We start from the raw sequence: 27,237 nt of genomic DNA, 5'->3' as shown, positions 1-27,237 counted from the left end.
CATCATAGTATGAGACCTCAAAATGCATAGAGTTGGTATATGCAAAAAGTGAGTAAATAGGTGTGGTTTATACTGTGTTCAAAACAAGGACCAGGCCTAGGTGGTTGTTCTCTGCAAGGTTCAGGAACACAGGCATGCTGAAAATACCATTAGGGAAGTTGGTTTTTAGCACATAGAAAGTTATGTCCTTGCAACATTACAAGAAATGTTTGACCACAAAAAAATCCTTAATTTGAAGAGGGTAAAGGAGATTGATATGAGAAATATTTTCATGTCATAGATATGCCTTCAGTACCATGTATTTTCCCCTTGGTATTACCAGGATTTTCCTTAGAATTTTGAACCAGATTACTTTATGGATCAAGTATTTTGATTGATTAAAATTTTTAGAGTTGCTAAGTATTCGGCCAGGGACCAAAAATAGGATTATTTGTGTATCTCATTATACCAGGAGACCAAAAAAAAAAAAAAAGAAAACAAGAAAAAAGTCAAGTCATCTATTGTACAAAGCTTTCACACTTTCTTCTCTACCCAGGTAAATAGGTTGGCCCCACTAAAATGCACAATACATGCACACCTTGGAAAAAGCTTCTAATCCTCATCTCCTGAAAAGTTGAAAAACTATTTTCTACTTCAATAGTAACCTTTCTTCCCCCCCATACTAACTAGTTAATTTTTTTTAGTTAGCATTAGTTAAAAGCATGCCAGTGAGTTTATTGTCCCTTGATTAAACACAAACGTTTCTTATCAAAATTGAATGTTTAAAATCTTAACTGCCTTCAGAAGCCATTTCAATTCTGGAAAACTTTCAGTGCTGTGTTCAGCATTTTACTCTCTCAAATCCTGTATCATCAGAGCCTGTCTGCCAGACACACACATCTGATTCATTCATGTAATTACTAAAGTACCACATAAATCCTGCAACCAGAATTATATCAGGAATTACACAAGGGTGCAACTGACCTGGCTACAAATGCCATATACCAATAAGCTGGAGGACTGTGAGAAGAGGAAGAGCAAACAAAGAGGTGATGCTTAGGAGAGGAATATAAAAGCTCCCTGATGAATTACAGTTTAATGATAATCTGAAAGTCACAGAAAACTCCAGCCCCATACAGTGTCAGGCTGGTTCATGATTCGGCTTGTGTGCGTGTGGATTGATTTTAACTCATCTGAAGTGAAGCTGGTAATGCAAGTTCTATCCACTAGTCTGCAGCAGAAATTGAGCTGAAGTGCACAAAAGCAAGATCTTCACTGCAATGATATGCATGTGGAAGCCTCAACAGAAGCACAAAGAGCAAGCAAAGCGACCCTGAATTCCATTAGGTTTTTGCTTTTCTTTTTTTCCTTTCTTATTTTTAAAAGAAAAATAAAAACAAATCAAAATAACGAAAAAGGAAAAAAAAAAACAACAAAACACAACAAACAACAGAACATTTCAGACATATGCTTCCCCTTGAGATGGTAATAGGTGGGTTGAAAAGATTCCTCTGATCGGCTGCACACGGAGTTCTAGCAGCAAGTAGGGAAACTGGGACATTTTGGCTGAGCTTTGCTATTTAGCAGCGTTCTGGTGGTATCTGTGCCGCCAAACTTCCTGTATCTTTTTGCACCATTTATGAGCGTTGCCACTCGGGTCCATCAGGTAATATGTCCTGTTTGGCTACAAGTGAACAACATTTGAGTGAGTACTCCAAGCAGCGTAACCGAACAGCAGTCATTATTCTGCACCGAACAAAAAAAGCTAATTATTCAGAATCATTTTCTAAACTCAAAAAGTTCAACCCAGTTGCAGCTCTATGACATCATGTGTTACTGAAAAACCGTACAGCTGGCACCTCAACAGTGGTACAGCCAACTGACAAATCCCCAAATACACTCAGAGGTTATTTCACACACAAATACCAAAAGCCACGCTTGGGCATGTGTAGGAAACTGTATGTCTGGGGGGGGGGGGGCTGCTGGTTTAGTTTTGGGGTGGGAGGCAGGGTTGGGGTTTTCTGTTCTTTTGGGGGAGGTTATGGGTTTGGGGTTTTGTGAGTTTGGGCTTTTTTCCATGTTGGTTCTTTTGTTTGGTTTTCAATTAAGGCCACCAACACTTGTATTTAAAGAATGTTTCTCCAGAAACATTTGTTAAAAGCTTACAACAACTGTCCATGGACCTTTGTGCAACTTGCAAAGAAACCACTAAAGAAAGCCACTTACTGTGTGAACAAAAAATGTCTTAAAATTCTTGGCTTCTGGCCGCAGCTCCAAAGACCAGGGGATCTCTCCTTTTAGAACTTTGTTGACAGGATCCACATAGTACAGGTGGGGCCCTTCTGTGAGCAGCAACTGTCGCCGGCGTGCAAACAATCCCTAACAAGAGAAGCAGAAACAGCAATGCAAAAAAAGCGTTAGGGAAAAAAAAATTAACTGCTGAGATCTCTGATTTAAAACAGCTCAGTGTGGGGACAGGATATTTGAGTTTGGGAGACTTCCCTCCCGGCTTTTGCTTTACCTATTGAACTTCACTCCTCTCTTTGTTTTTAAAGAGGGTAGCAGTGCGCTCCTGCTACATGGTAAATCACAGTGCTTCCTTAAACCAGAATTCACATTCTGACAAAACATAGAACACCTAGCTGTACAGAATGAAGCAAAATCTGTTTGTCAAAGATTCCAGCACAGAAATCAATACTCATGACTTTGTGGGAGAAATCAGGAACAATAGGTAGTAACTTAAATGAGAGGGAAGCCACATTCCTGTGAAGCTGACACAGACTGCCACTGCTCAGCTTGTACCATGTTAATATTTAAAGCTGTTCTAGTGTCACCTCTGCCTGTCTCGAGACACAGGCATTAGCCAGATGTCGAAAAACACCACAGCTGAGGACAATATGGCTTTGAATTTTATTTTTTGGCATTTGTGGCTAGATCCACATGCAGATATGCTTCAAGACAAAGCATTTAGTGGGATTAGGAGGAAGAGGAAAAACCCATTTCCTAGTCTTGAAATGCATCAATATTACATCTACTTCTAGTCTTCTCCAAAAAATCAAAAGCACACCACTGAATTTAAAGGAAACCCATTCACAAGGAGACGCTACATTAAAAAAAGAAGAAAAAAAACAAACCTCCAAACCCACAATCTGACGTTTACAAGCAAGTTAAACGGGGAACTCCCAAACCAGGTCCCTTCTACATGCTACAACTGTGCAAAAGCATGGAATTAAGACAAGCCCTTACCTTTCTTTTGTCCACTGGACCCATTTTCAGGATTAAGTTATTCTCTACAAACTGATGCCTTAAAAAAGAAAGAAAGGTAACTATGGCTCCAGAAGTAACTCTGCCACAAAAACAGCTTTCAAAGTCATTAGCATTATTATCAAGCAATTTTCCATGTCTCTCCCTAGTATCTCCTTTTCCAGCCAAGAGCTCTGAAGAACTTCACTAGATGAGTTTTGGACTCTTCTTCATTCCAAATCAAAGAGACTTTTCTAATATACATCAGATTGAGGGAAAAAACCTCACAAATGAGAAACTCCTCTCAAGAGTAAAAACTATTAAGTACATTTGTCAGGAAGTATTTTGGTTAGATAATGGAATGCTGTAATTCAAATAAAAACAACTTATGTCAACAGAAAGAAAGTTTTTGAGTTCTAGGATATATAGAGGGAAGAATTCTTAGCACTGGTACAGTGTCATTCCTGCTTATTTATAAACATACTCCATGACACCTAGACCTTGTAAATTTTAGAAGCACGGTATTAGGCTTTCATTGCTATTGCTTTAAAAGCAGAAGCCAAGAAAAATCTAGTTGCTGATTGCTTACTTGAAGAAATTGACACATACTTTGAATGTCTGATTCCTTACTGCTGTGCAAGTAACAGATGAGCTAAGTTCAAAGATCTTACCAAGGATTTCCACCAGCTTGTTTTGCCAGAAGCAACCTCTTTTCATCCTCAGAAAACTGTAAGTCCAGCTCAAAGGAATTGTTGTCAAGATCATGAATATACTGTTCAATATTTCCTCCTGATGTCTGTGGTGTACTTGTCTCTGGGGCAGACAGTGAATGGGAAGAGGCAGAACCAGAAACTTGCATGCAACCAAACTGACTCAGGAGATTGTCATACTAAATAAAAGAGGAAACAGAATTAAGTAAAGAAACTTCTTTAAGTAAGAAGATTTTGCACTAAGCTGTGGCTTTCAATTTAAGCATGCCTTTTAAAATTAGTTTTAGGACAAAAAGATTGCCTGCTCTCTACAGATTAACAGGCACTTATCCAAAACAGCATGCCTGCTCAGAAGCAAGCTAACTAGCATTGTTTTCCAAACACTCACTTTATCAGAAAAATAAAATGAAACTAAACAAAAAAACAGTAAAATACTGACTAGTTCACATGCTGGCCAGGAATTTGATATTCTTATTAACCACATCTTCATCACAATCTAACTGATCAGTAAACACACTTAGCATGCAGCAATTGTGCTTTAAGGAAATTCTTAATGCAGCACCAGAGCTGAATACAGCAATAGACAAACATACATTTCCATAACAGTCTTCATCATCCTCTGACATAGCAGGTAAATAGGCTGTAAGTTTTGGGGGTGTCTGAAGATGTAGGTTCTCCCACACAATGGATTCAAAGAAGGGGTGAGCCTTAAGAGGTCCATATCCTCCCATTTCTTCACAGCCTAATCTGTTGGTAGCATCTAGAACCTTAAAAAATTAAGAGTTAACATGCATACAGTAACGACAAGGAAAGAGCAAGCATAATTCCCATTTGCATAGCAGCATGGGAAGCATTAACCCCAACTGCCACCCTGCCCTAAGCACTCACATCTGAACATACGGAGGCTGTTTAGAGCACAAGAGGTTCTCTGTCAGTACCTCCTGTCAGCAACAGTAGGTATTAGACCAGCACACAGACCTAGAGAAAGCAGCTCTCCTTTGGGTCCACACAATTTTTTGTCTTTGTTTCACAAATCCACAGATTGCATCAGATTGGAAGGGACCCACAGTCAGCAGGGACATCTTCAACTAGATCAGGCTGCTCAGGGCCTCGTCAAGTTTGACCTTGAATGTCTCCAAGGACAGAGCCTCATCTACATCTGGAGGCAACCTGTTCAAGTGTCTCACCACCCTCATTGTGCAGAACTTTATCCTGACGTCCAACCTAAATCTACCCTGCTCCAGTTTCAAACCATTGTCCCCTGTCCTACCACCACAGGCCCTTCTGAACAGTCCCTCTCCTCAGCCCCCTTCTTCATAAAGAGAGAAGCAAAACCAAGTAAACATACAGTGGAAATTTGATGGAGCATAGGTCAATTTAAGTATAGCCCAGCATCACATTCCAGTGATTCAAGCAGCTGCAGAAGCTGCAGTTGGTGTCAAACATCAACCTCTCAAGCATCCAAAAACCACACAGTTCTCAGTGTTGATGCAACCTGGAGCCTACCATTCAGCAGACACTGGCTCCACCATAGAGCTGGCCTGGATACTGCAAGGCCATTTAACAACGGCTGCACTCAGCATCATCTACCAATGTAAGACTGTTTCCTCCTCACTCCTTGCCCCATGCTAATAAGCTGAACTTCAAAAAGCTTATACCATCCAAAAACCTTCTCTGCATGTTCATTTTACGGTCATGGCTTCACCTCACTGATGAGACAGAACTATTTTCTTGTTGTTGCCAAAAATTCACATGCAGAGTAATTCTTTGGCTGATATTATTGAGACAGGCTTTAAGTGAAAGGTAAGTGTATGTTAAAATGCAAGGTAAACTGATTTACATAGAATTTCTCTCCCTGTGATGTACAGATCATTGATTACAACCTGAAGAGTCATTATAGGACCCAAAAGACTTTATCTGTGCACTATGTAAGCTTAAGAATTCAAATCTTCACTTCTGTGCAATGGCTAGTATTTAGCATCATTTGCTTCCAACTTTACTGAGACATTCCCTGTCCACACTTCTGAACTCAGATTTTAAAATAGAGTAAGTGAAGTGTTTCTGGATGTTCAATGTTGATTCTTGAGATGATGCCCTGCACAGTCAGCAATGCTCACAGCTTGTCTGGCAATACAGAAACTTCAGGAAAAGAGACCTGCATAAGCTAAATGTTTCCAACGTCATCAAATCATTTAACAGCAGCAAGCACTTACCAAAAGCTTTTCAACAAGATCTTTTGCCTTGGGAAAAAATTTTTCTGGGAAGTCATATTCCAGCTTTATTATCTTCTGGAATATAAGATACTCATTTCTGCAAAAGAGAACATTATCAGCTCTTTACCATTCCTTCATGATTCTTTCACCTTAACAGTACATAACCCGGACAAACACTGAACATGAGATCTGTAATTTAAGACACTTTCACATAAATCTTCCTGGAAAGTTCAAAAGGCTCAATACAGAGGTGCCTTATACCCTCTTCATACAGGCATAGTTACATTTGTGGTATAAATTACATGTAAAATCCTAGGATAAACTAAGGAATCTCTTTCAGGAACTCCAGTTATACCTGTCTAAGCAGCTTCATGTCACCAGAAAGGACAAATAGAAGCAAGCATTGCATTAATAACACTACACCATAAGAAGTTGTACTTCAGAGCTGGTAGTAAGGTAAAAGCCAAAATCTAGTCAATGTATTTATGATCCACACACAAAAAATTAGCTTCAATCTCTTACCCAGCTCTAAATGGAGGCAATCCAGCCACAAGTTGATATATTATACATCCCAGAGCCCAGAGGTCAGAGCTTCAAAAGAAAGAAGAAAAAACATGTTTCCCTGTAAGTCTTTAAACTGTAATTTGAAAAACAACAACTCTTAACCTTTTGCTACTTAAAACAGCACAAACACCAAACTTGCCTAGTGTAATTTCCACACTATTTTCACTTCATTCCTTGACAGAACTGCAGGCTAGCACACAACTTCCAAAAAACCCTAAGTATAGACAAACCATCCCACAACAACTGACTACAAGCACGTGCTAGAAAGCTGAATTCTCAGCCAAAAGAACTAGTGGGTATGTAATGAGACTAGAAAGAATACTTATTATCTACGACCACAATGCAAAGATGCATCCAACTTACTGCAATTTGTGGTCCTTCAGAATTAAAATCCTTTCCTCTATTTTAGGCAAAAAGAAGTCACAATACAACTCTTTTTCTTGAATCTTTTCTTAAGACAGCATCCTGAGAGAGCCAGCAAAGTTCTGAAATAAAATGGAGTGCTCACCTTTTGCAAGCAGATTTCTCTGTCAGCAGTTCTGGAGAAACGTACTGCGCCGTCCCTACAAACGAGTTTGCCCGTGCTGGTAAGAAAAGGGAAAGGAATAAATACCTACCATCAAGAAGGCAATCTCCCCCTTCCCCTCTGCCCCCATTTGACTATAAAACCAACAACAAAAACCCAACAAATCCAAATGCACCAAAATACATATAAAAAACCCAACCAAAACAGGTTATGCAACATTACACAGCAGCCAGTGGAATTTCATTTCTCTACCCATCCACAAAACCTTCTTGGAAGAGACAAATCAATTCATCTCAGTGACACCTATTTGGTCCTTTAGGCATTTACACGCTGCTAGGAATAAAATCTACCAAGAGAAGTTAACTACAGTCAAGCAAAAAAAATAAGTCTACCAAATTCAGTTCAGCCTAGGGCTTTTTCAGGCATTGTTTGCAGCATCTGTGGTTAATACCAAGCAACTTGTTGACAAAAGAATTCTAAAACCTTCCTATCTGCGGATCTGTGACAGTCACTGGGTAGCAGAGTAAAAGCTGACTGTTTCATCTGAGCCACAGTAACTATCTGTATTCTTGCCTTGCAAATGAAAAGCAATCTCAAATAGTTGAACATCCCACTACACTCAGTGACCTAGCTCACTGTAACACTGCTGCAAGCATTACCTCTTCTGACAACCTAAGCAGTGACAGCCACAGCTGTTTCAAGCTCTCTCATTGGTTTTGCTCCTTAAGAGGTAACAATGTTTTAAGATTACAATTTGTTAAATACAACAAGGGTGCATTTTCCTAGGACCTGCTATAGTTACCTGTGTCACATGAAGAAAACTCATAGCATACCTTGTCTGCTGTCTGCCGATAATACTTTTGCTGTTCCAAAGTCTGTTATTTGAATGTGCATATCTTCATTTAGCAAGATGTTCTCTGGCTTAAGATCCCTGGAAAAGGCAGATTTGTATATTTAAACAGTACATGAGCTAAGGTGGCAAGACCGTCTAGGATAATGCTACCAGAAATGATGCAGACATGCTACAAACCTGCTGTCAACTTTCCTCTAGACTGCAGCCATCAACATGCAGACAGCTAACAGACTTTGAAAAGCTCATTATTTTTTTTTTAAACAAGACCTACAGTAATGAATAATCTCAGAACTAAACTGTTGTGCAGTAACTTCTTCAGAGCAGCCTGGTATCTTAAAGTGGGTCTCATGTCATGTTTCTTTAGGCAGCTGTTCACAGAGGCTTTTAGATGAAGACAACTGTTAAGCAGCTCTTTCCAACATAGGCTTAGTACCACTGAGTCATTTTTATAATCAAAGTGGAACTAGGAGCTCTCAAACTTTTCCCCCCTGTATAAAATTTCATGCTTTTAGTACTCTCCAAATACAGCCCCCTTAGATCCTATATTCCACATCATTTCCCAGAAAAGTATTCTTAAACTACTTTGCCCTTTAAAATACAGCTGAAAGAAGCAATAAGGCTATTAGAATTAAAATCAGCCATGAACAACTGCTTGGGAAACCACAGACAAATATGAACAACAAAATGTGCTTATCCAGACAGTATAATTACATCAAGAACACCTGCAAGGGTCTAGTCAAAACTTAACTAGGTAAATGGTGAAATTTAGCTATTATTTACCTTTGTGAAAACTGATATATATTTTCTTAGTTTTCATGACATGCTGCACATTAATTTGAACATCAGCAGAATCCTCCTTACTTTTGATATATAATACCACAAGGGCCGGGGGGAGGGGAAGTAGCTGAAAAGTCAGCTTGTGGTTTTAGATCAACTGATCAAGCTTGGAAAAGGCAAGCTTTTGGGAATGTTAATTCTAGGCAAAAAAGCCTTTTCCTTTTTTCCTGCTGGAACAGTTGGTCTAATAACATAGGCTGGCTCTCCTAAAGTTTTCTTCATTTAGCTCCCTATGATAACAACATGCTAATGAAAAGCTGTATTGCACTCATCAGCTTTAGACTCCACTAAGAGTGTTTCTACAAACACCTTGTGCATCATCAAATGCATCTTAGTCTCAACTTGGTATTACCTGTGAATTATTCCTTTCCCATGCAAATACTCCAGGGCTGATACAATTTCAGCAGTATAAAACCGGGTACAGGTCTCGTCAAATGAGCCAATTTTGCGTATATACTTTAGAAGTTCTCCATTTTTGGCATAGCTAAGCCCAAAATCTGAATGCAAGTATGGTTAAGGGCTATCACTAAATCATTCTAAAATGAAAAGTCCCCACAACTCATTCCAAAGAGAAGAGTACTACTAAAAATATGCCAGCAATGAGGAAGAAGTGAAGCTGGTTAATTTGAAACTTTACATGGTAGCAACACAAAACAATTTCTTAAATACAACAACAACCCAGGACACAGGATCAAATGTCTTAGTATAACAAAGACTATAAAGGGTTACATTTGTACACTCACCTGAATAATTCATTTAAACTGTTTACATAATTGCCCTAAAAGAGAACTATTTACAGTCATAGCTAGCATTCAATCCAAGGTTAAAACTGCCCCATCACCTGGAAAGCCCCAAAGTCAGCCCAGTGATCAAGGAACAAATGTTTACATTACAAAAGCTTTTGCAAGGCCTGTTGGTGCTTGTATGGATGTATAGACAAACACCACAGAGGGCCCGGGAGGACTGGTAGCAGCTTCTGTGAACGACAGCTCTTCACTGACCCCAGGAAGAGACAGAACTATCCTTTTACCATCGGCATAGCCAATTCAAATGGGAAGTTTAGGACATGATCAACATTTTTTTCTACACCACCACAAAAAAAAAGCCAACTGCAAACCAATGGTCTTTCAAGATGAAAGTACAGTTTGCAATTACTGCTAGAGACGAAACATGGGAAACGGTTAATCTGTAAGCACTTTAAGAAAAAATAATTACTAGATCTAATACTTCAAATAAGAAATAGTAGTGAACATAGCTGATTAGCTCTGTTAAACAAAGGATTCATGATGTTTTATAGCATATATCAGAAATAAAACTTTCAAGCATTTCTTATACTTTTCCTTTTAAAATTTATTTTAAGCTTAGGTTGTTGCAAGTCACCCTTCAGCATCTACACATGAACAACATAAGCTGGTGCTTTATTCATTTTCCCTGCCCCACAAGTCACCTACTCTTCTTCTGGAAGGGCCACCCCCATTCTCTTTGCTTAATTTCTATTAGAAGCATGACTGCAGAAACTGCACTGCAAACAGTGTCCAGCTCTCCAGTGACTTCCATCATTCCTGTCAGACAAGGTCTCAAAGGAACCAGAAGAAACTTTTTAATACCTGCTGTAATACCTCTATGAAGCAAAGGATACAGAGTTTCTCATCATCCTGAAAGGTGAAGTAGAGTTTCACAAAGAAGGGGTGATCCAGGCGGGACATGACGTCTCTCTCTCGTGTCACATAGGGCACCTTGTTTTCTTTGATGATATGACGCTTTTCTAGGATTTTAACTTAATGAACAAAGGACAGAGTGAAAAATACAGGAGGTACAACCAAATTAAGCCCATCTAAGTGATTTGCTTGGCTTTTTTGTTAGATAAAATGATCACACACACCCCTAATTCTGTCTCTTGACCAGATGTTTTGCAACAGGAATACACTGACACATTGTCTTGTCGAAGGAGGGAATACTTACTGGCATATTCTCTAGAACTTGCCAATTCTCGAGCCAGGACCACCTGTCGCCAGAGGAAAAAAGATGTCTTGTAACCATTCATCACAGACATACACTAATTTGGTGTTTAAAATATTGATTGTCCAAAACAAGCTAAAGTCTTCTAAAACCCAAGCATTGATTCATCAATGGAACTACTGATGGTTTTAAAAGGGACTTGACAAATGAGCATGCATGTCTAGTGCAACACCTGCAGTTAAAGCCACTGTGCCCCGCTCATCTGCTCTTTCCAGATCTCTCAGCAACATTACTTGCACAACAAATTCTGAAGTTTCTCTCAGGTATTTGGCACTTCCCACAAAAGGTAAATTTACCGTTGAAAAAGATCCTTCACCCAGAATTTTCCCAAATTTGAAGTCATCAGGTCGCTTCTTTCGAGGCTGCGGAGGCTGCTGTCCTGTATGCTGCTGCAAGGAGTTTGAACTAGATCTTGATTCAGCTGCAGTGCTCTCCATGTTGGATCCCTGTCTGCTGCCACAGGTGGAAATGACAGACGGAGTGCTGGTATCTGCTTGGCTCCTCACCATTGATGGGGACGAACAGGAGCATAACACCACACTAGACTGGATTGGAACAGCATCATACTGAAAAGGGAAGGGAAACTTATGCCCATACCGTCAAATAATTACCAGACACATCTGCACTGTATTTCCATTTCATAGAGTCCTATCTGAAAGCGTTATCATTAAAATGTCTTTAGCAGGGAATGTCACTATTTATTTTGGAAATGGCAGCTCTTAATTTGTTAAACAACTCTGTCTGGGTCATGCTGCACACATACAGAGCCATAACTCAAGTCTGAACACTAATTCAGGAATGCTGCACTCCCAAACAAAACAAGTGTTCCTTAATAAACTGAAATGGTATGGAAACAGAGGAGTATTTAAGGAAAATAACACTATGTCTGAACTTTATTTTCAAACCTTAGTATTCTAATACACATCTAGCAGAACAAAACTGACATGAACATTTCCTAACCTCAAAACAGATGTATTACACAACCCTGACCTAGTCTGCAACATATCCCATGTTGATACTCAAAAAACTTTGTCAGAACTAATGTTTATCTGACAGACTTCAATTGGAATGTCAATTTTCTATATTTCTATCAAAAAGCACCTGAGTAAGGAATGGGACATGCATTTAATAATGCATATGGGCTTCAAGTACCTACCTCCCAAACTAGCCATTACTCTGTGCTCTATGCAGTATGGAAAAGCAGCCCCTATTTCTAAATTTCTTTCAAAACCCAAGATACATTCATAAATACACTCTACTTAAGCTTTTAGTGCAACTACAGAACAAGATGGACATTTCTAACAATGCAAATATGTACTTTCTAAACTGAGATGAAGTTAACAAGCTCAAAAAGAGTATACCTAAACCTTATTTTCTCCACTCTCCATAACTGATATATCCGTTTATATATATGCCAAATATATCAAACTATTAATATTCCCACAAGACGGAAAAAAAAAAACATTATCAAGCAACTATTCTAAACAGTATCTTCCAAGAAGCATAAGCGAAGACTCCCTTCCCACTCTGAGCTCCAGATCTCTATTGCGCCAAAAAATGTGACTCCCACTGGTAGGGCAGCAGATCAAGAGCAGGTAAAGGCTGCCTTTAGTAGACCTTTGTCTGAACCTCAGCACACAGCAGAGCCTGCGGAGGAATCTGCCTCTAATGACAGCTATTTCCTGTATTTTGTACAGCTTTTGTGAAGACAAAGAGGGGCGAGGCTGTGGGAAGACTTGGAGACAAACGGGAGGATTCTGAAGTTCAAGTTCACGAACCACCACCCCCCCAGCAGAACAGCTTCTCCTCAGAATCACTTCTGCAGCATTCTGCTTTTTGAAGGACGTTCCGCTGATGCTATTGTTATGAAAACAGTACACACACATTAAAGCAGGTGCGTTCTATGTCACAGTTCTGACACAGTATTGGTTGACGGGTTGGACGCGATGATCTTGAAGGTCTCTTCCAACCTGGTTTATTCTATTCTATTCCTTCTAGACCTTCTCTGCAGATATTTTAGCTGACACCTTCCCTGGCCTAGTTCTTTTCCCTGACATTCCAATAGCCCAGCTGAATCACCCTTCCTTCAGACAGCTACTCAAACAGCAGCCTAGATAAAGACACACAGCACTAGAATTAAACCCAGATTTTATTCCTTCCTATCAGGAGTGCGGCAAGTCTGACACATGCACAACTGTTCATGAACTGAAGTGATGCCAACAGAAAATAACATCCCTGGTAAATATTAGGACTTAAATGATGAACTGGTTCCCATCAGGCTATTCTAGACTAGCTGAGGGTCTACAGATACAGCAGCAGCACTGTAGGGGATCCAATTAGATGCTGCAGCTAGCAACATCACCTTGAAAAAACAACCAAGACAAGACACCATCACAAAAACAACCCAGAAAGCACTGAGAGAAAGGGCAGGGGGAAGGGGTTGGATGCAGTATCTTTCCTCGCACAGTTTCTGAAACTAAGTCACAATGAATATCAAGTACAGAAAAGTCCCGAGGGAAGAAAGAGAAGTAAAGCACTTTGTAGGAGGAGAAGGTTATTTCCAGTCAAAGTATAATGTTGATTAGTTCTCTGACTTTCTCAAAGGCAAGTCAAGATTAAGAACAAGGACAGAGGAAGATGCAATGAATTTAAAGTATCAGTTACCTAAGAAATGACACAACTAGGAAACTAGGTATGTTGCACCCAAACATTTCTAGGGAAGGTCACCCCTACACTTGTCTTTCCACATTCCACATATTCCTCTCTCTGGTATTTTTTTTTATCTTCTCAATTTTATTTTGAAAGACCCCCAAAACCACGTCTACAGAGACTACACGTTTCTACACGTCTTCACATCTGCAAGAGACAGAATACCGGCTAGCTTACCCAGACTAACCTTGTACAGACTCCGTTTCAAGCAAAAATCATATTTAATATTATGCTTCTTCTAGAAATGACCACTGAAGAATTTTAAAACATTCCAAACTGCACCTGCAGCTTCAGGACACTCTCCTTCGAGCAATTAACAACATTCTCAGGTGCCAAGCCTGTGAAAGCAGAACCCACATGCAGTGACAACTCTTACACATGCACGTCATGGATCACCATGGATCGACCACATTGGTAACCACTGATCTAATAATTTTTTCTCTGCTTTTAAAGGCTAATCTCTAGCACTACCTAGTTCACAAGCTCTTCAGGGTGCTGTTGCTAACTTACTTCCATATAGAAATTGTTTCCTTCTTAGTGCAACACGACGTTAGTAAGAAAGTAAAAAACCCAATGAAGTGGATTTACAGATCAGACATATCAAAATCTTCATTGATTAGTTTTCACTAAATCACTAGAAATAGCCTTTCTTATTTACATGCCATGTGAATAGAGTGCTTAAAATTGATCATCTCCCCTCTCACATGCAAAGAGGAGAAATCAATGCAAAAAGCCTACTAAATATCATTGCATTTTCCCTGTATACTTTCCTCACTTCCCTTTCTAGGAGCCAGTCATAGGCGAAACTCCCAATTACCCAAAAGGACCTGGACTTTTTAGAATGCTCTGCCATTCAGCATTCTGGCAACGGTACTACCACTGTAACTTTTAATATATGTAAGCACACAGTATGCAGTGAACAAATATCACTCTGTTCTAAAGCAAGTACAATCACAACAACTGATATCAGCTGGCTTTTTCCCACTGCAAAATCTGCCACACTGCTCTGTTGATTCAATTCTGTCAACATCAAAAGCAGCAAAAAATACTTGTAGAGACTGGACCTTCTGAAGCTGCCAGTACCTTTTACTTCTAGCCTGACATGATCACCGAAAATCTATGCTATCACTGAACCTCTACTAGCAAGACTCACTTCTGTCACAAAGTAAGTGTGAATAGGGTTCTAACCCATCACTTCTCTTCTCACAGAGCCTAACTGCTGGCTGTATTACTGAATCTCTAGCTGCAGTAAGACACAGTGCTGACATGATCAGAAAATCTCTTCCACTCACTTACCTATAAAATCAATTATTTTGGAAGCAGACTTTGCTAACAGTAAGGATTATTTACACAAAGCAACGCAAGCTCCGCACCTCCACTGGTGCCTTTGTTTTGATTACAAACAACGCTGATGAGATTGTGTAAGCCAGAACATCAGCACAATCCTCTCATGAATGCTTTTTATGGTAAAGTGTAGTACAGGTCTGCTGAACAAAAGAATGCAGATAGAGAACCATAAAACACTTGACCAGCATTATATAACATCTCAAATACAGAGTACTGCTGAGGAGAATTAATATAGGACATCTTCTCAGTGAAACTGGCTAAATCCTTAAGCAACTTGCAATTAACAGTCATACTCAAACAAGGTTATCTTTCAGTTCACACCTGGACTGACCCTCAAGGTTGCAAGAAAAAAAGAATAACTGCATAAATTTCAAGACTGAGGAAAAAGCACATATGATTTGGCAAAAAGATGTGCCTCTTATTTAAAGCAGGCTACAGCTTTTGGTAAATTAGACAAACAGCAAGACCTTACGTCTGTTTCTACCCAAACATTACTACAAATAAAAATATTGTCCAAGAACTTAGGCATAATGGTGGGAAACAAAGAACTTAACCTAGTCCATGCCTGAATATAGAGCACTAAAAAGCACCAACTGGAAAAAAACCGAGGTCTCATGGCCACTACAACTGTGCAAACATTAAGAAGAAAACCAAAGGAAATCAGTTTCAGGAGAAAAATCATGACACTGCACTCCTAGACAAATACCTCCGATCATCTGAATCTGCCTGTTCTGTGATACCACTAGTCTCGTGGTATCAGACACAGAACTCCCCAAATCAGCACCACCTGCAATTCAACACATGTCTTATCTAAGAATTACTGAGTGGTGTGTATGCTGTGTTAGACCAAGTTATGACAAGTAGTTCACAGGCTATGATGAAGATAAACCAATACTAATGTGTATGCCCTACATCAGCAAAGGCTGCATAAGAAATTATAGGCTTCAGAAAGCAACAGAGTAGCACTCTAGGATACCTGTGAATTAACCTTTTCACTTACAAATGGAATTTGAAGGACTTTCAAAGCAGGCACTACATGAGACAGTCTAAGACACCCTCTTCTGCTGTCAAAGCATCCAATCACAGCTCTGCCAAACAGTCCTTTCACACAAACAAGATCTTCCAAAACTTACGAATCTATGAGTGAATTAATTCTAAATAAATACACTTGTCTTCGAGAAAAAAAATCTGGAGTCCACCTGTTTATCTGTGCAATCAAGGAGGAATAAAGGCCTTTATTTCCCAGCGGGAAGATAATTGCTTTCACTGGACAGGTGAGATGAAGCTGACTTGCTACTATTTATCAATACTGAGTTTAAATGAGATAGGCTTGGTTTGAGAGGCTTTGTAAATTATTTTGGTGTTATCATACAAGCCAGAAATTCTGACATTGAAATCTATTTTGTATTGCTTATAATTTAAATACTGACAACCTGGGATCTCCTAAGTGTTTATTTATTGCAAAATGCAAAGGAAAAAGTGAACAGCTAGGCAGTTATATTTAATGTGTTCTCATGGCACACTGGTGTTGCAGAGAGTTGTCAAAGATGTAACCATTGCATCTGACACACATCACCTACCTGGAAAAAAGCATTAAGAGAGGGCAATTAACAGATATTATGCACAGCTTTCCCACTAGCCTCCTCTCCCATCATCTCCAACAAAAATGTTCACCTGTTGCAGGTTCTCCAGTACCCACTTGTACTCTCTTCTAGTGCAGAGCACACAGTACAAGCACAATGATTATCATGCAATTCCCATCAATATCCAATGTCAGTTTTCCTTCCATAAATTGCTTGCTGATACCCCTGTGGGGCTGCCATAAGTGAAGGCAACCCAGAAAAATAATAGATGGTGTGCTTCCATGAACTGCAGTACATATAAATGCTCATACCTTATATGCTCATGGCTGTTTATGCTCTGGACTCATGCCTAAGAAACAGACTGTCAGACATTCTGCTAAGTGACCAACAGCATCCTCTTTCTATAAACCAGTTTTACATGTGTGTGTATAGAGAGAAACAATACACTGAATAATTTATCAATCTCCACTGCATGCCAGTTTCTATTTATAGATTCTGAGACGTTTGCCAGATAATTTAAAGAATGTAATAATATATCTATCTGCCAACATTATTATTACCCTTAACAAAGTAAAAGAGTTTGCCAAAACAAGAAGGGAAGATTTATTCATATGCCTCAAGAAGTGTCACTAGGTGCTGTCAGACTGTATCAAGCATGTAACAGACAGGACAACATTCAGATTAAGTCTGAGCAGTACTTCTGAAACGACCACACAAGTAGCAAACCATTCACTCACTTAACTTGGACACTCAAATACATGAAAAGTCACATTGCTCACGCTTTCAGCTGGATACAAGATCACAGATCTCCCCTGTCAGGAAGGAGTACCACTAGACTGTAACAAATAAGAAAACCAATTTAGGAAATACACTTTCAGATGCTGAAATCTAAGGAAAACATTGCCAAAGGCTTTAACGAACCACACTCAACATTAATTCATTGAAACGAAGGAATGTGTTAAAGAGTTACTGAATACTCCATTGGCAAAGACCTGGCCTTCTCTGGGATGAAAACACTGTCATACTTCACTGACTTATTTCTGAGCAGCAGAGTGCAAGATGCAGCATTAAGAAAGGTAGCTTAAAAATCTGAAGAGGACTTTTTGTTTTAATTCTCCCAGCTTTAGGTACTAAAGCAGTTAAGCAAGCTGGTTAATCTTCAACATATCACAAGAAGTGATGTTTATATTCAAATGACAGATCTTTTTCAACCTTTAAGACACGTAATTCAATTGTCTAACACAAAATCATAACAAACAAAACCAACAGACATTTCTTAGAACTAACATTCCTCTCCCCCCCAAAAAAAAAACAAAACCAATGTACTTAGACAAAACTGTACTAGGTTTCAAAGATGCTGAAGATATTTTCCTGGGACCACAAAATAGCTTTTTTTTTTTCCCCTCTAGAACACTTCTCTGCAGATCATGGCAAGCTATTTCCTTAAGACTGCAGTAGACAAACCAGAATTCAAATCTTAGTTGTTTGCAGATATTTTAGAAGTATTAACATCAAACAGTAATCTTCCATGGCACAGTGGCTGCATCAGCACACTTTCATGGTATGCAAAGATCACTGCAGAGAACTTAAGATCCAGCTAATTATCCAACAGCTGTCCATCAGCTCCAAGAACTTGATCATTAGTCAGCAAAAGAGTGAATCCAAATAACAACATGACTTTGTCCTGCGAAAGAACGCGAAGTCACAGAGCCCTCCGGAGCGAAGTTTTTTCAGCTCAGAATGGGTCACATGAACTATTGGATATTTAATACAGGACTTAGGAATAAACTATGCAAATTTCAAAAATCCCAGGGGTATACATTTTATTGCTATTTAAACAGACTGGCATGGTAACCAACGGTAGAAGCCTAGGCTCTGACCCACCAGAACAACTGTGCTCACCACCATGGGCACCTCCTCCTGAAACCTCTTGGATGCTGGAAGGTGAGCACCCATTGAAACACCGCATAGAACTCTTTAGAAGAATAATCTCTTGAGGTATGCTGACAGAAATGACCACATTTAAAATAAAAATATTTCTTTTTAAAATGTTCTGGCATTACACATCAAGATTAAAGACTGCAAGTGTCAATGGGAGAGGAAAGCTCAGAGCAGACAACTCATCGAAGACAGTGGCTGGGACCTTTGATTAGTAAATGATAATTATTTTTTTTTCTTCAGGATTTTTCTTTGCTTACTGTAAGGCACAAGCAGGTCATTAAAAGACTACTCAAGTCTCTAGTTAGCAGCTGTTTGCCTCATGTTCAAAGTCAATTTTGGAAGACACAAGTCCCATCTTCAAAACAATAAAGAACAGGAATTTTGAAGAAGAATCAAAATTAATTGACTTTTCTTCTCAAGCTTTCTGGACATACACTCTCATAAAGTGGTGTTTTAGAAGACACACTCTGGTGTTCATATAAAATAATCTCAACATACCAGAAACAAAGCTCATCTCTGACTCTCTGGCTCATTCATAGCTGATCACCTACAGCAAATTCATGACACAGTTGATCCGTAAGTGAGCCATAAGGAAATTAGATTCCTGTTAGATCAGCAACACCACAACCAAGCTTGAGGATTTGGAAGTGCCTCAACATTGTTAGATTGCTTTGACTCCTCACTTAGGAAGTATAGGAATTTTATCCACAAGACAAAATGTGTTTCTACAGAAATTAGTTTCTCACATACAGAGCAGTGTTGATACCAACATTTTACTTAAGGCAAATGCCTTTTTCTAAATTTGACACCCTTACATATAGGGTGGTATTTCCAGGATTCCAATTCCAAATTCAGGTGGGGATTAAAGCTAATAAAGGGATTTGTAAGGACCTGCATCTCAGCCTCCTCTGCTGCTCAGCAAAGCACTTAAGTTCCAAGCACCTTCAGAGGCAGACTGTTCAAGGCCTCCTTCCACCACATTCTCTCCCCCACGCCCCTCCTCCCCGACCCCAAGCCTCAAAACAGATCAGAAACAGGAAACCACAAAAATCTCCAAGAACCTGAAGTCTGCCTATGGCCTAAATAGCTATATATGTAAACAAGCCATTGAGAATTCAAGCCAGCTAAGAAGAAAACAAAAGCCATCTGTAATCACCATGGTCTAGATCCCATCCTACACCATCAGCTAGCCCATAAGCACAACAGTATTAGGAGATGCTGCAGAGCACGGCTTGCGGGGGGGGGGGGGGGGGGGGGGGGGGGGGTCATTCTAGCAAACCAAAAAAGGACCTCCTCTGCTAGGCTTCTTGCTAGCAGTTCCAGGAGGTGAGGAAACAGTTTTGGGTGAAAAGCAGAGCAGCAGCTGCACAGAGGTGGCGATATGTAGATAGAGTGTACTAAAGTTAGACAGGAGAATCAGTCAAGAACCACAAATTAAACTCCTGCAGGACTGGTAGGGCGCCGAACATCAACTTTAATACTTTTCAGAAGAATGTGCTAAGCAAGTTAATCCTTGCAATTATTCACTATAAAGAGCTATAGAATATTTGCCAGGTGAAGTATTTACAGCTTGTCTTTTAAAGCAGAAAGCAAGTCTCAACTTCAGTATTTAGTCACACAACAAACCAGTTATTTTCTACAGCACTGTTGAGCAGAACTCAAAAGGTGTGAAACATAAGATTCTAGAGCAAAGAGCTAACTTGGTGCACCTTCCCAGTCCTTCCGTACACTTCAGTTAGTAACTTCCCACAAGCTTACCTGCAAGTAAGATGTCAGAAAGGGAAGTGGGGAGGGAGAAAAAACAGCTCCTTCCCTTTTTTAGCTTCTTTATTACATACACATAATCTAACTTGGCCACCTGCGAAAAAGTTTTCCCATTTGAAATAACAGAAACAATAATTACTTGGCTTCAAATTCTTCAGGAAGCTCCAATATGAGAAACTTGGGAGAAAAAAAATTTCTTTCAGTCACTGTTTTCTGAATTAAATCTTCATCTTTTCATATTAAAAACAAATTTCTCAGTTGCATATTTTCTGATTCCATAATGTGCAAGTTCTACAGCAATCTACATAGCTGTTCTAGAAAAAATAACCAAATACAAGTTTACTGTTAAAAACCCCAACAGGTTACTAATATATTTCACATCTTCACAGGTTAAATCTATTTTTATTACTTCACCCAGTTATTACTTTTTTCAGCCTAACAAAGTGACTGCAGCCCTGTTTTCTGTACCAAAACTCCTGCAAGCTTCTCTCCAAGTTTGTCCTGCAGTGCTGCGTTGCAACTGATCTGCTTTAAGGAAGTGACAGGAGCCAGAGTCTGCAGGGTGTCTTACAATGTCCAGCTACAGCAAACTACTTGGAGACTTTCAAGAGCTGTATGAAAGAGACCACTTCTAGCACTGTAAGGAGCAGACCAACAACCCCAAGAATAATTTGCTTAAAAAAAATCCTACCCACAGTACAGTCACTGTTTAGCTGACTATTTCTATTATCTCCAGAGTATTCTCTGGGCTGTCTCCTTTGCACTAGCTATCAGCACTTCATATGTTGGGAATACACCTTTGAATACCCTCTCAACACCTGTATCTGCAGCCTGCTTTGGTAAGAGACCTACATAAAACTTACCCCAGTTAAACGCCTATGCACAAGTGATTGTGACCAGACATAGCCCTTGGCTGAAAACACAGGAAAAGAGAATACTTAGTAAATAAGTATGTAAGCAAAACCTCTCCAGCCTGTCTGCTAGTTTTATACCTACAAATGACTACAAACAGAACTCTTACCCTAGCCTACACCAATTCCTAGCATAGATGCAGAACACACTATTCTTTGGAAAGTATAGTTTATAGTGGTTCTACATGCTGAAAAAAACCCAAACCTGAGCAGATTTGTTCAGACGTATCTGTAACTACACCATAGGCAGGTCATAAACACTGCTAGAATCTAATAATCACTAGGGCAGATGCATCTTCCAGTGAAGAAGGTGCTGAAAATTAAGATGTAAAAAACTATTATTCTGGAAGCTTTATTTTGAGAGGACCTTCACTCCTTAAGACCAAATATGTTTATCATGAAGGCATTACCAGAAAATAACTAAGACCACACTGACAGCACCAACTAAAGTAACACTGACCTTATTTCCTTCTAAAAAGTAGAATTCTCTTGTTGCTACCATGTCTTTGGAAGCTAGCAGACTGTTTTAAGGATTGTCCTTCCATACACCAATAGAAAAATTAACTGTTTTGGCAGAGGAATGCTCTACTCATCCACCATTTTTTTGGTGTTTATAGTAAAATAACCACAGGACTCGTTAATTTCATCACATATTTACTTGCTCAGTCTCAGAAATACTGGATTTCCCATTTTTCACTTCATCTGAATTACAAAAAGGCACCTCTACCTGCTACTCCCAATCAATGCACTCATCTGACCAGAGACATATTAAGCACAACAGAAAGAATTCCAGGTACCCTGGAAAAGTGTCTTAGTTTTAATAAAGATGGTTGTCAACCTTGTTCTTCATTCATTCTCTTTCTGTATTTTTCTTTTACAAGCAAGGACCTAAACCATGTATAGAAAAGGAACAGAAATGAAACTATTTTGGAGAGAAAAGCCTAGAGAAGCAACAAGCAAGGACAGAAGCACAAAGGGAAGCATGCTCCCCATTTAAGAGTACAAGTAAATAGAAGTCATCTCTGATGCTGAGAAATATGGAACTCTACCAAGTGGCAGGAAAGCAAAACCAATTCCTTTAATAATCAAGCACCGGTTTATTTTATGGTCCTCAATGCAGTATTTCACATCCTCCCTTCTGGGGCTACTCTACATATTAATTCTCATCTTCAGTCAACAGACAGGATTATGTGTAACACCCTAATGAAAAAAGCACTAAGCAAGAGGGAGAGCACACCGAAACAGCACTTCAAGAATCCACACAGTTATGCCAGTCTCCACACAGAAGACCCCCTGAGCCAACTCCCAACTCAAGAAAAAAGTTTTAAAGTGATGCAGAGTGGGGTCTGTCAGCTTGCAAGCAACAGAAATGAACACAAGACCCAAAAGCACAGCAGCAGGCACACAAGCAAAAGGAATAGAACACTGCCTACTAGAAACAGCAGTTATATTTATAAAAAACACTCTCTTTGAAAGTGAGTTTCTACACTACTTAAACTGCATAATCTGAAACTTAAACTAAGATTTACCATTGGCAGTTCTATGTACCAGCTACAACTCCATCTTCCATCAGTCAGCGCTCACAAAACGTTAAGAGTTTTACACTGAGACTAACGTAAACAACTATTTGAAACGGCGTCTTGGTACGACCCTCCTGATCTTCGTCACGCGTTTGTTTCCACTACAAAACAAACGGATTACAGAGCAAGAGGCAGTTCCCCCACGGCCACAACGCCGCCTCTCCCGGTGGGATAGGGCCTGGCACAGCCACGCCAACGCCCCGTACCCGGAACCGAGAACGAAGCTCCGCGAGAGGCCACGGGGCGGCTGCTTCAGCCTCAGCACCAGCCTCGCTTCCTCCCGCCGACGGGGCCAAGCTCGGAGCGCCCATCGGAGCGCCCATCGGAGCGCCCATCGCCGCGCTCGCCTCGCACCTCAAGGCCCCGCTGGCACCTGGGGCGGGATCGGGGCCCTCCTGCGAGGCCCTTGGCGACCCGGGAGGAGGAATGAGGAGCGGGAGCAGCAGATTTGAAACCGGCCCCAAGGAGGGCAGCGCCCGTCCGGCCGCCCTTGCTGTCCGAGCGGCCGACAGGCGACGGGGCCGTTCGTGAAACCCCACCACGACCCCGCCACCCGGCAGCGCGTAGGGCACGGGTGGCCACCCCCTCACGGGCCGGTCCCAGCGCCCAGGCCTACTTCTTCCCCCCGCACACGGCGGGCTACAGCCGCCAACAGTCTCGGACCGCCAAAACGCTGACCCCGAGCCCCCAGACTCACCAGGTGACTGCTGGCGCTGGCCATGGGCCCCGCCCGGCCGGCGCGGCCCGCGCTCCTGTCGCCCTTTAAGATCCGAGCGCACGACCGCCGAGCCCGAGCCAATGGGACACCCGCATCCTCTGCCCGTGACGTTACCCACAACAATACCTCCCCAACCCCCTCCGCCGCGGGAGGAACTTCCGCGAGGCCTGATCGCTCACTGGTGGCGCTGTCTGCTACTCACGTGTGAGTCCGGACGCGCTCCCCGTCAGCCCCAGCGTCCTCAACCAGGTTGAGCATGCGTAGCTGCGGAGGTGACGCTGCCTGATTTAGTTCCTGCCGGGAGGCCGAGCGGGCCGAGGGCGGGAGCACGCTGGGGGCGTGGCTTCCCCAGCCCCGGTTCGCGCTGACATCCGGGTTCGTGCCACGACGCGAGAGTGCCGCGGGAGCGACGAGGTGGTGACGTCAGGAGCGGGCGCCGGGTGCTCAGCCTCCCCGCTGCCGGTAGTCGCCTGTAGGGAGCACCGAGCCCTCCTTACAGCCCGGAACCTAAGTGCGTCATACATGCGATTTCAGTACAGATGTCCCCTCCTAAAATCCGCCTTCTCTGGGGAAGAAGCACATTCCCTGCGCCCCTTGAGCGTGAGGCCAGGCTGGTTTCATACAAGGCTTCCCTTTGCCGCTTGGGACTGGTTTTACCCTTTGCAATGAGCGTTCTTGGAAGTGTGTGTGGAGAGCACAGCCCTGGTGCACGTCGAAGGGAGGCGCGTTTCTTCACAGGAGTCACTCTGTGTCAGCCAGCACCAGCATCTCAGGCGTGCTGGGAGGAATGACACACTTTGAATTTGTCGACGCATTGTTGAACTACAAGGGATTACTCACAAGGATGATGCAGGAAAGGCCCATCTAGTTTACTGAATTGCATCAGAAGCACGCAGCTCCAAACGTTGGTGTTTAGTGTGGAGAAGAGGAGGCTGAGGGCAGACCTCATTGTTTTCTACAACTCCCTGAAAAGAGGTTGGAGTGAGGTAGGGATTGGTCTCTTCTCCCTAGTGTCAGGTGATGGAATGAGGGGAAGTGGCCTGAAGTTGCACCAGGGGAAGTTTAGGTTGGAGATGAGGAAAAATTTTTGTTGCAAGAGTGGTCAGAGATTGGAACAGGCTGCTCAGGGAGGTGGTGGAGTCCACATCCCTGGAAGTGTTCAAGAAACTTGTGGACATGGCACTTGAGGACAGGGTTTAGTGGCCATGGTGGTGTTAGGTCCGTGGTTGGTCTCGATGATCTTAGAGATCGTCTCCAACTGAAACAATTTCATGGTTTTAGAGCCTCTGTCCTGGGCAGGAGGCGGGTGGTGAGGGGCCTCCTCCAGCAGGGGGCAATGTCGGGCTGCGGCGCCGATAGGCAGCCGGCCCATCTAATAATTATTCCAGACTCCAAAAGTCATATTATGTTGGGCCTTCATATATGAATATAAAAATCCTGATTCTAGACAGAAGCAAGTACTGGGCTGTTGCACATGCGTATAGCATCCAGAGCTGATGTCTCAGCAGGTTCTGTGCTGCACTCCACGATGCACTGGAAATAGGAAATGTGTTGATCAAATCCAACTGTTCGTCAGCACTAAAATGATAAGATTTGACAGTGGGATTATGGATTTTGTCAGTTAACTTGGTTCCATGAGCATCAAGGAAGAAGCAGTCCGAGTACTATAGGTTTGTGTTGCAACTTAAGCCTTGGATTGCATCTTGTTGAAAACAAGGAATCTTTCCCCTCACCCCACCCCGTGTGTTCGTTCCCTTTCCTATCACAAAAAAGAACATCCTCTCCTATTTGCCAGTTGTGGTCACCAGTACATAAATGTGTGTGTCCTCAAATATGACAGTTTCTGCTTTCAAACTGATGTTTTAGATATCTGCACTTGATGAGTGTGTCTGTCTTCCTGCCTCTATCAGGAACAGATCTGAAGATTAGATTAAATTACTGAAGATGAAACAAACTATTTTATTGTTCTTTCTATTTTTACTGGCTAGATGAGTGAACATGCGGATGGCTCTGTGAAAGAGCATAGACTCTGCTGAAGGGTGATGGGAGACTCAAAAGACTGTGCTTGTCTGGAATAGTCTGGTGAAAGAGAAAGATTTCTGCAGCACAGGGTTCGTGACACACACAAGCACAGAAATGCAGGAAGGATAGAGTGATGGGGCTGTGACCTGGAACTGGAACATTCTGCCCCTGTACACTGCACTGGTTAGGCTGCACCTCGAGTACTGTGTCCAGTTCTGGGCCCCTCAGTTTAGGAAGGAGGTTGACTTGCTGGAACGAGTCCAGAGAAGAGCAACAAAGTTGGTGAGGGGTTTGGAACATAAGCCCTACGAGGAGAGGCTGAGGGAGCTGGGGTTGCTTAGCCTGGAGAAGAGGAGACTCAGGGGTGAGCTTATTACTCTCTACAACTACCTGAAGGGAGGTTGTAGACAGACGGATGTTGGTCTCTTCTCCCAGGCGGCCAGTACCAGAACAAGAGGACACAGTCTCAGGCTGCGCCAGGGGAGGTTCAGGCTGGATGTTAGGAAAAAGTTCTATACAGAAAGAGTGATTGCCCATTGGAATGGGCTGCCTGGGGAGGTAGTGGAGTCACCATCACTGGAGGTTTTCAGGAGGAGACTTGATGGGGTGCTTGGTGCCGTGGGTTAGTTGTTTGGGTGGTGTTGGATTGGTTGATGGGTTGGACGCGGTGATCTTGAAGGTCTCTTCCAACCTGGTTTATTCTATGTATTCTATTCTAACACAGTTCACATTCTGCTGCTCTGAGTCCAACCAACATTTTCTGTCCTTTGATTACACCATGATCAAATTTAACAAAAGTAAACTAAAAAGAGCAGATTTGTTTCTCTTTGGAATTATTCTTCTCCTGTGTGCTTACTTAACCAGGAAAAGTTTTATGGCTTTATATGGCCACTGACTAATGGTGATCTCAGAAAAAAGATTGCTTTCATAGGCTGGGCTTCTGCACCTTTGACCAGGAATTTGCAGATCAGTGATCTTAAGCCCTGAAGCTCAGGGCTGAAAGGAATGTTTCAGCATGCCAAACACCACTATTTGACACTTGCCTTTTGCTTTGATGCGTTAGAAGCTACCCTGTGAAGACAAGTCAGCCCGACTGAAAAGGCACAACAGGTTGAGTGCTCTGTCTTAATGCTTGTGCTCTTTCAAAATGAGTTTGTGTCAGTGCTGTGATACCTATACTGCTGAGAAACATGCAGGCTGATCTTCTTACCCCTCCTGAAATGAGCATGCAGATGACTAATGCCTGACAGAGATACAGCTCTATCACTTGTTACTGGGAATACCAGTACTTACACCAGAGGTGGGCACTAGCAGGGGTATACTGGTATTCACATGCAAGCCACCATGCTGGTCCCCTTGGCTTTATGAGCTGTCAAATAGGTCTTCACTTAGGAGCCGCCTTTTTTTCCTGGTGCTGGCAGGAGCAGCATTGACATAGTGCTTTCATCTGCAAACTGGAGAGAGCATTTACTTCTTCCCTCTCCTACTTGTTCTATAATGTTTTCAAACCAACTTTTCCTAATGCTTCATATAGTCAAAGTTCTTTCCAAAACTCTCAAACACTAACATCTGAAAAATTAAAGTTTGCATTAATTATAGAATCATAGAATTGTTGAGGCTGGAAAAGACCTTTAAGGTCATAGAATTCAGCCATTAATTACTCTGCCCTTTAACCATCAGCCTGTCATCTTCTCCAGACTGTCCTGGCCTGATGGACA

At 41.5% G+C, this 27,237-nt stretch overlaps 1 protein-coding gene across 2 annotated transcripts; it reads right to left on the bottom strand.

Annotated features, from left to right (window-relative positions):
* Nucleotides 1–1,396: 1,396 nt before the first annotated feature.
* PDPK1 (3-phosphoinositide dependent protein kinase 1) lies at nucleotides 1,397–23,718 on the bottom strand. 2 transcript variants are annotated; one of them, XM_054180449.1, is made up of 14 exons: nucleotides 23,700–23,718; nucleotides 11,241–11,510; nucleotides 10,888–10,930; nucleotides 10,565–10,702; nucleotides 9,278–9,422; nucleotides 8,069–8,166; nucleotides 7,218–7,293; nucleotides 6,668–6,736; nucleotides 6,146–6,242; nucleotides 4,526–4,699; nucleotides 3,894–4,111; nucleotides 3,226–3,283; nucleotides 2,206–2,358; nucleotides 1,397–1,663 (listed from the first exon to the last, which is right to left on the bottom strand). In XM_054180449.1, exons 2-14 carry the CDS (start codon nucleotides 11,451–11,453, stop codon nucleotides 1,556–1,558), a joined length of 1,590 nt encoding a protein of 529 aa, XP_054036424.1. In that variant the 5' UTR covers nucleotides 11,454–11,510; nucleotides 23,700–23,718; the 3' UTR covers nucleotides 1,397–1,555. The 2 variants fall into 2 exon arrangements, with proteins under 2 accessions (XP_054036424.1, XP_054036423.1); XM_054180448.1 differs by lacking the exon at nucleotides 23,700–23,718 and adding an exon at nucleotides 23,477–23,622.
* Nucleotides 23,719–27,237: the final 3,519 nt, after the last annotated feature.

The sequence above is a fragment of the Dryobates pubescens genome, chromosome 4 (genome assembly GCF_014839835.1).
Source record: "Dryobates pubescens isolate bDryPub1 chromosome 4, bDryPub1.pri, whole genome shotgun sequence".
Classification (NCBI taxonomy): Eukaryota; Metazoa; Chordata; class Aves; order Piciformes; family Picidae; genus Dryobates; species Dryobates pubescens.
Note: the sequence above shows the minus strand (reverse complement) of the source record. Positions and strands in the feature narration are given on the sequence as shown.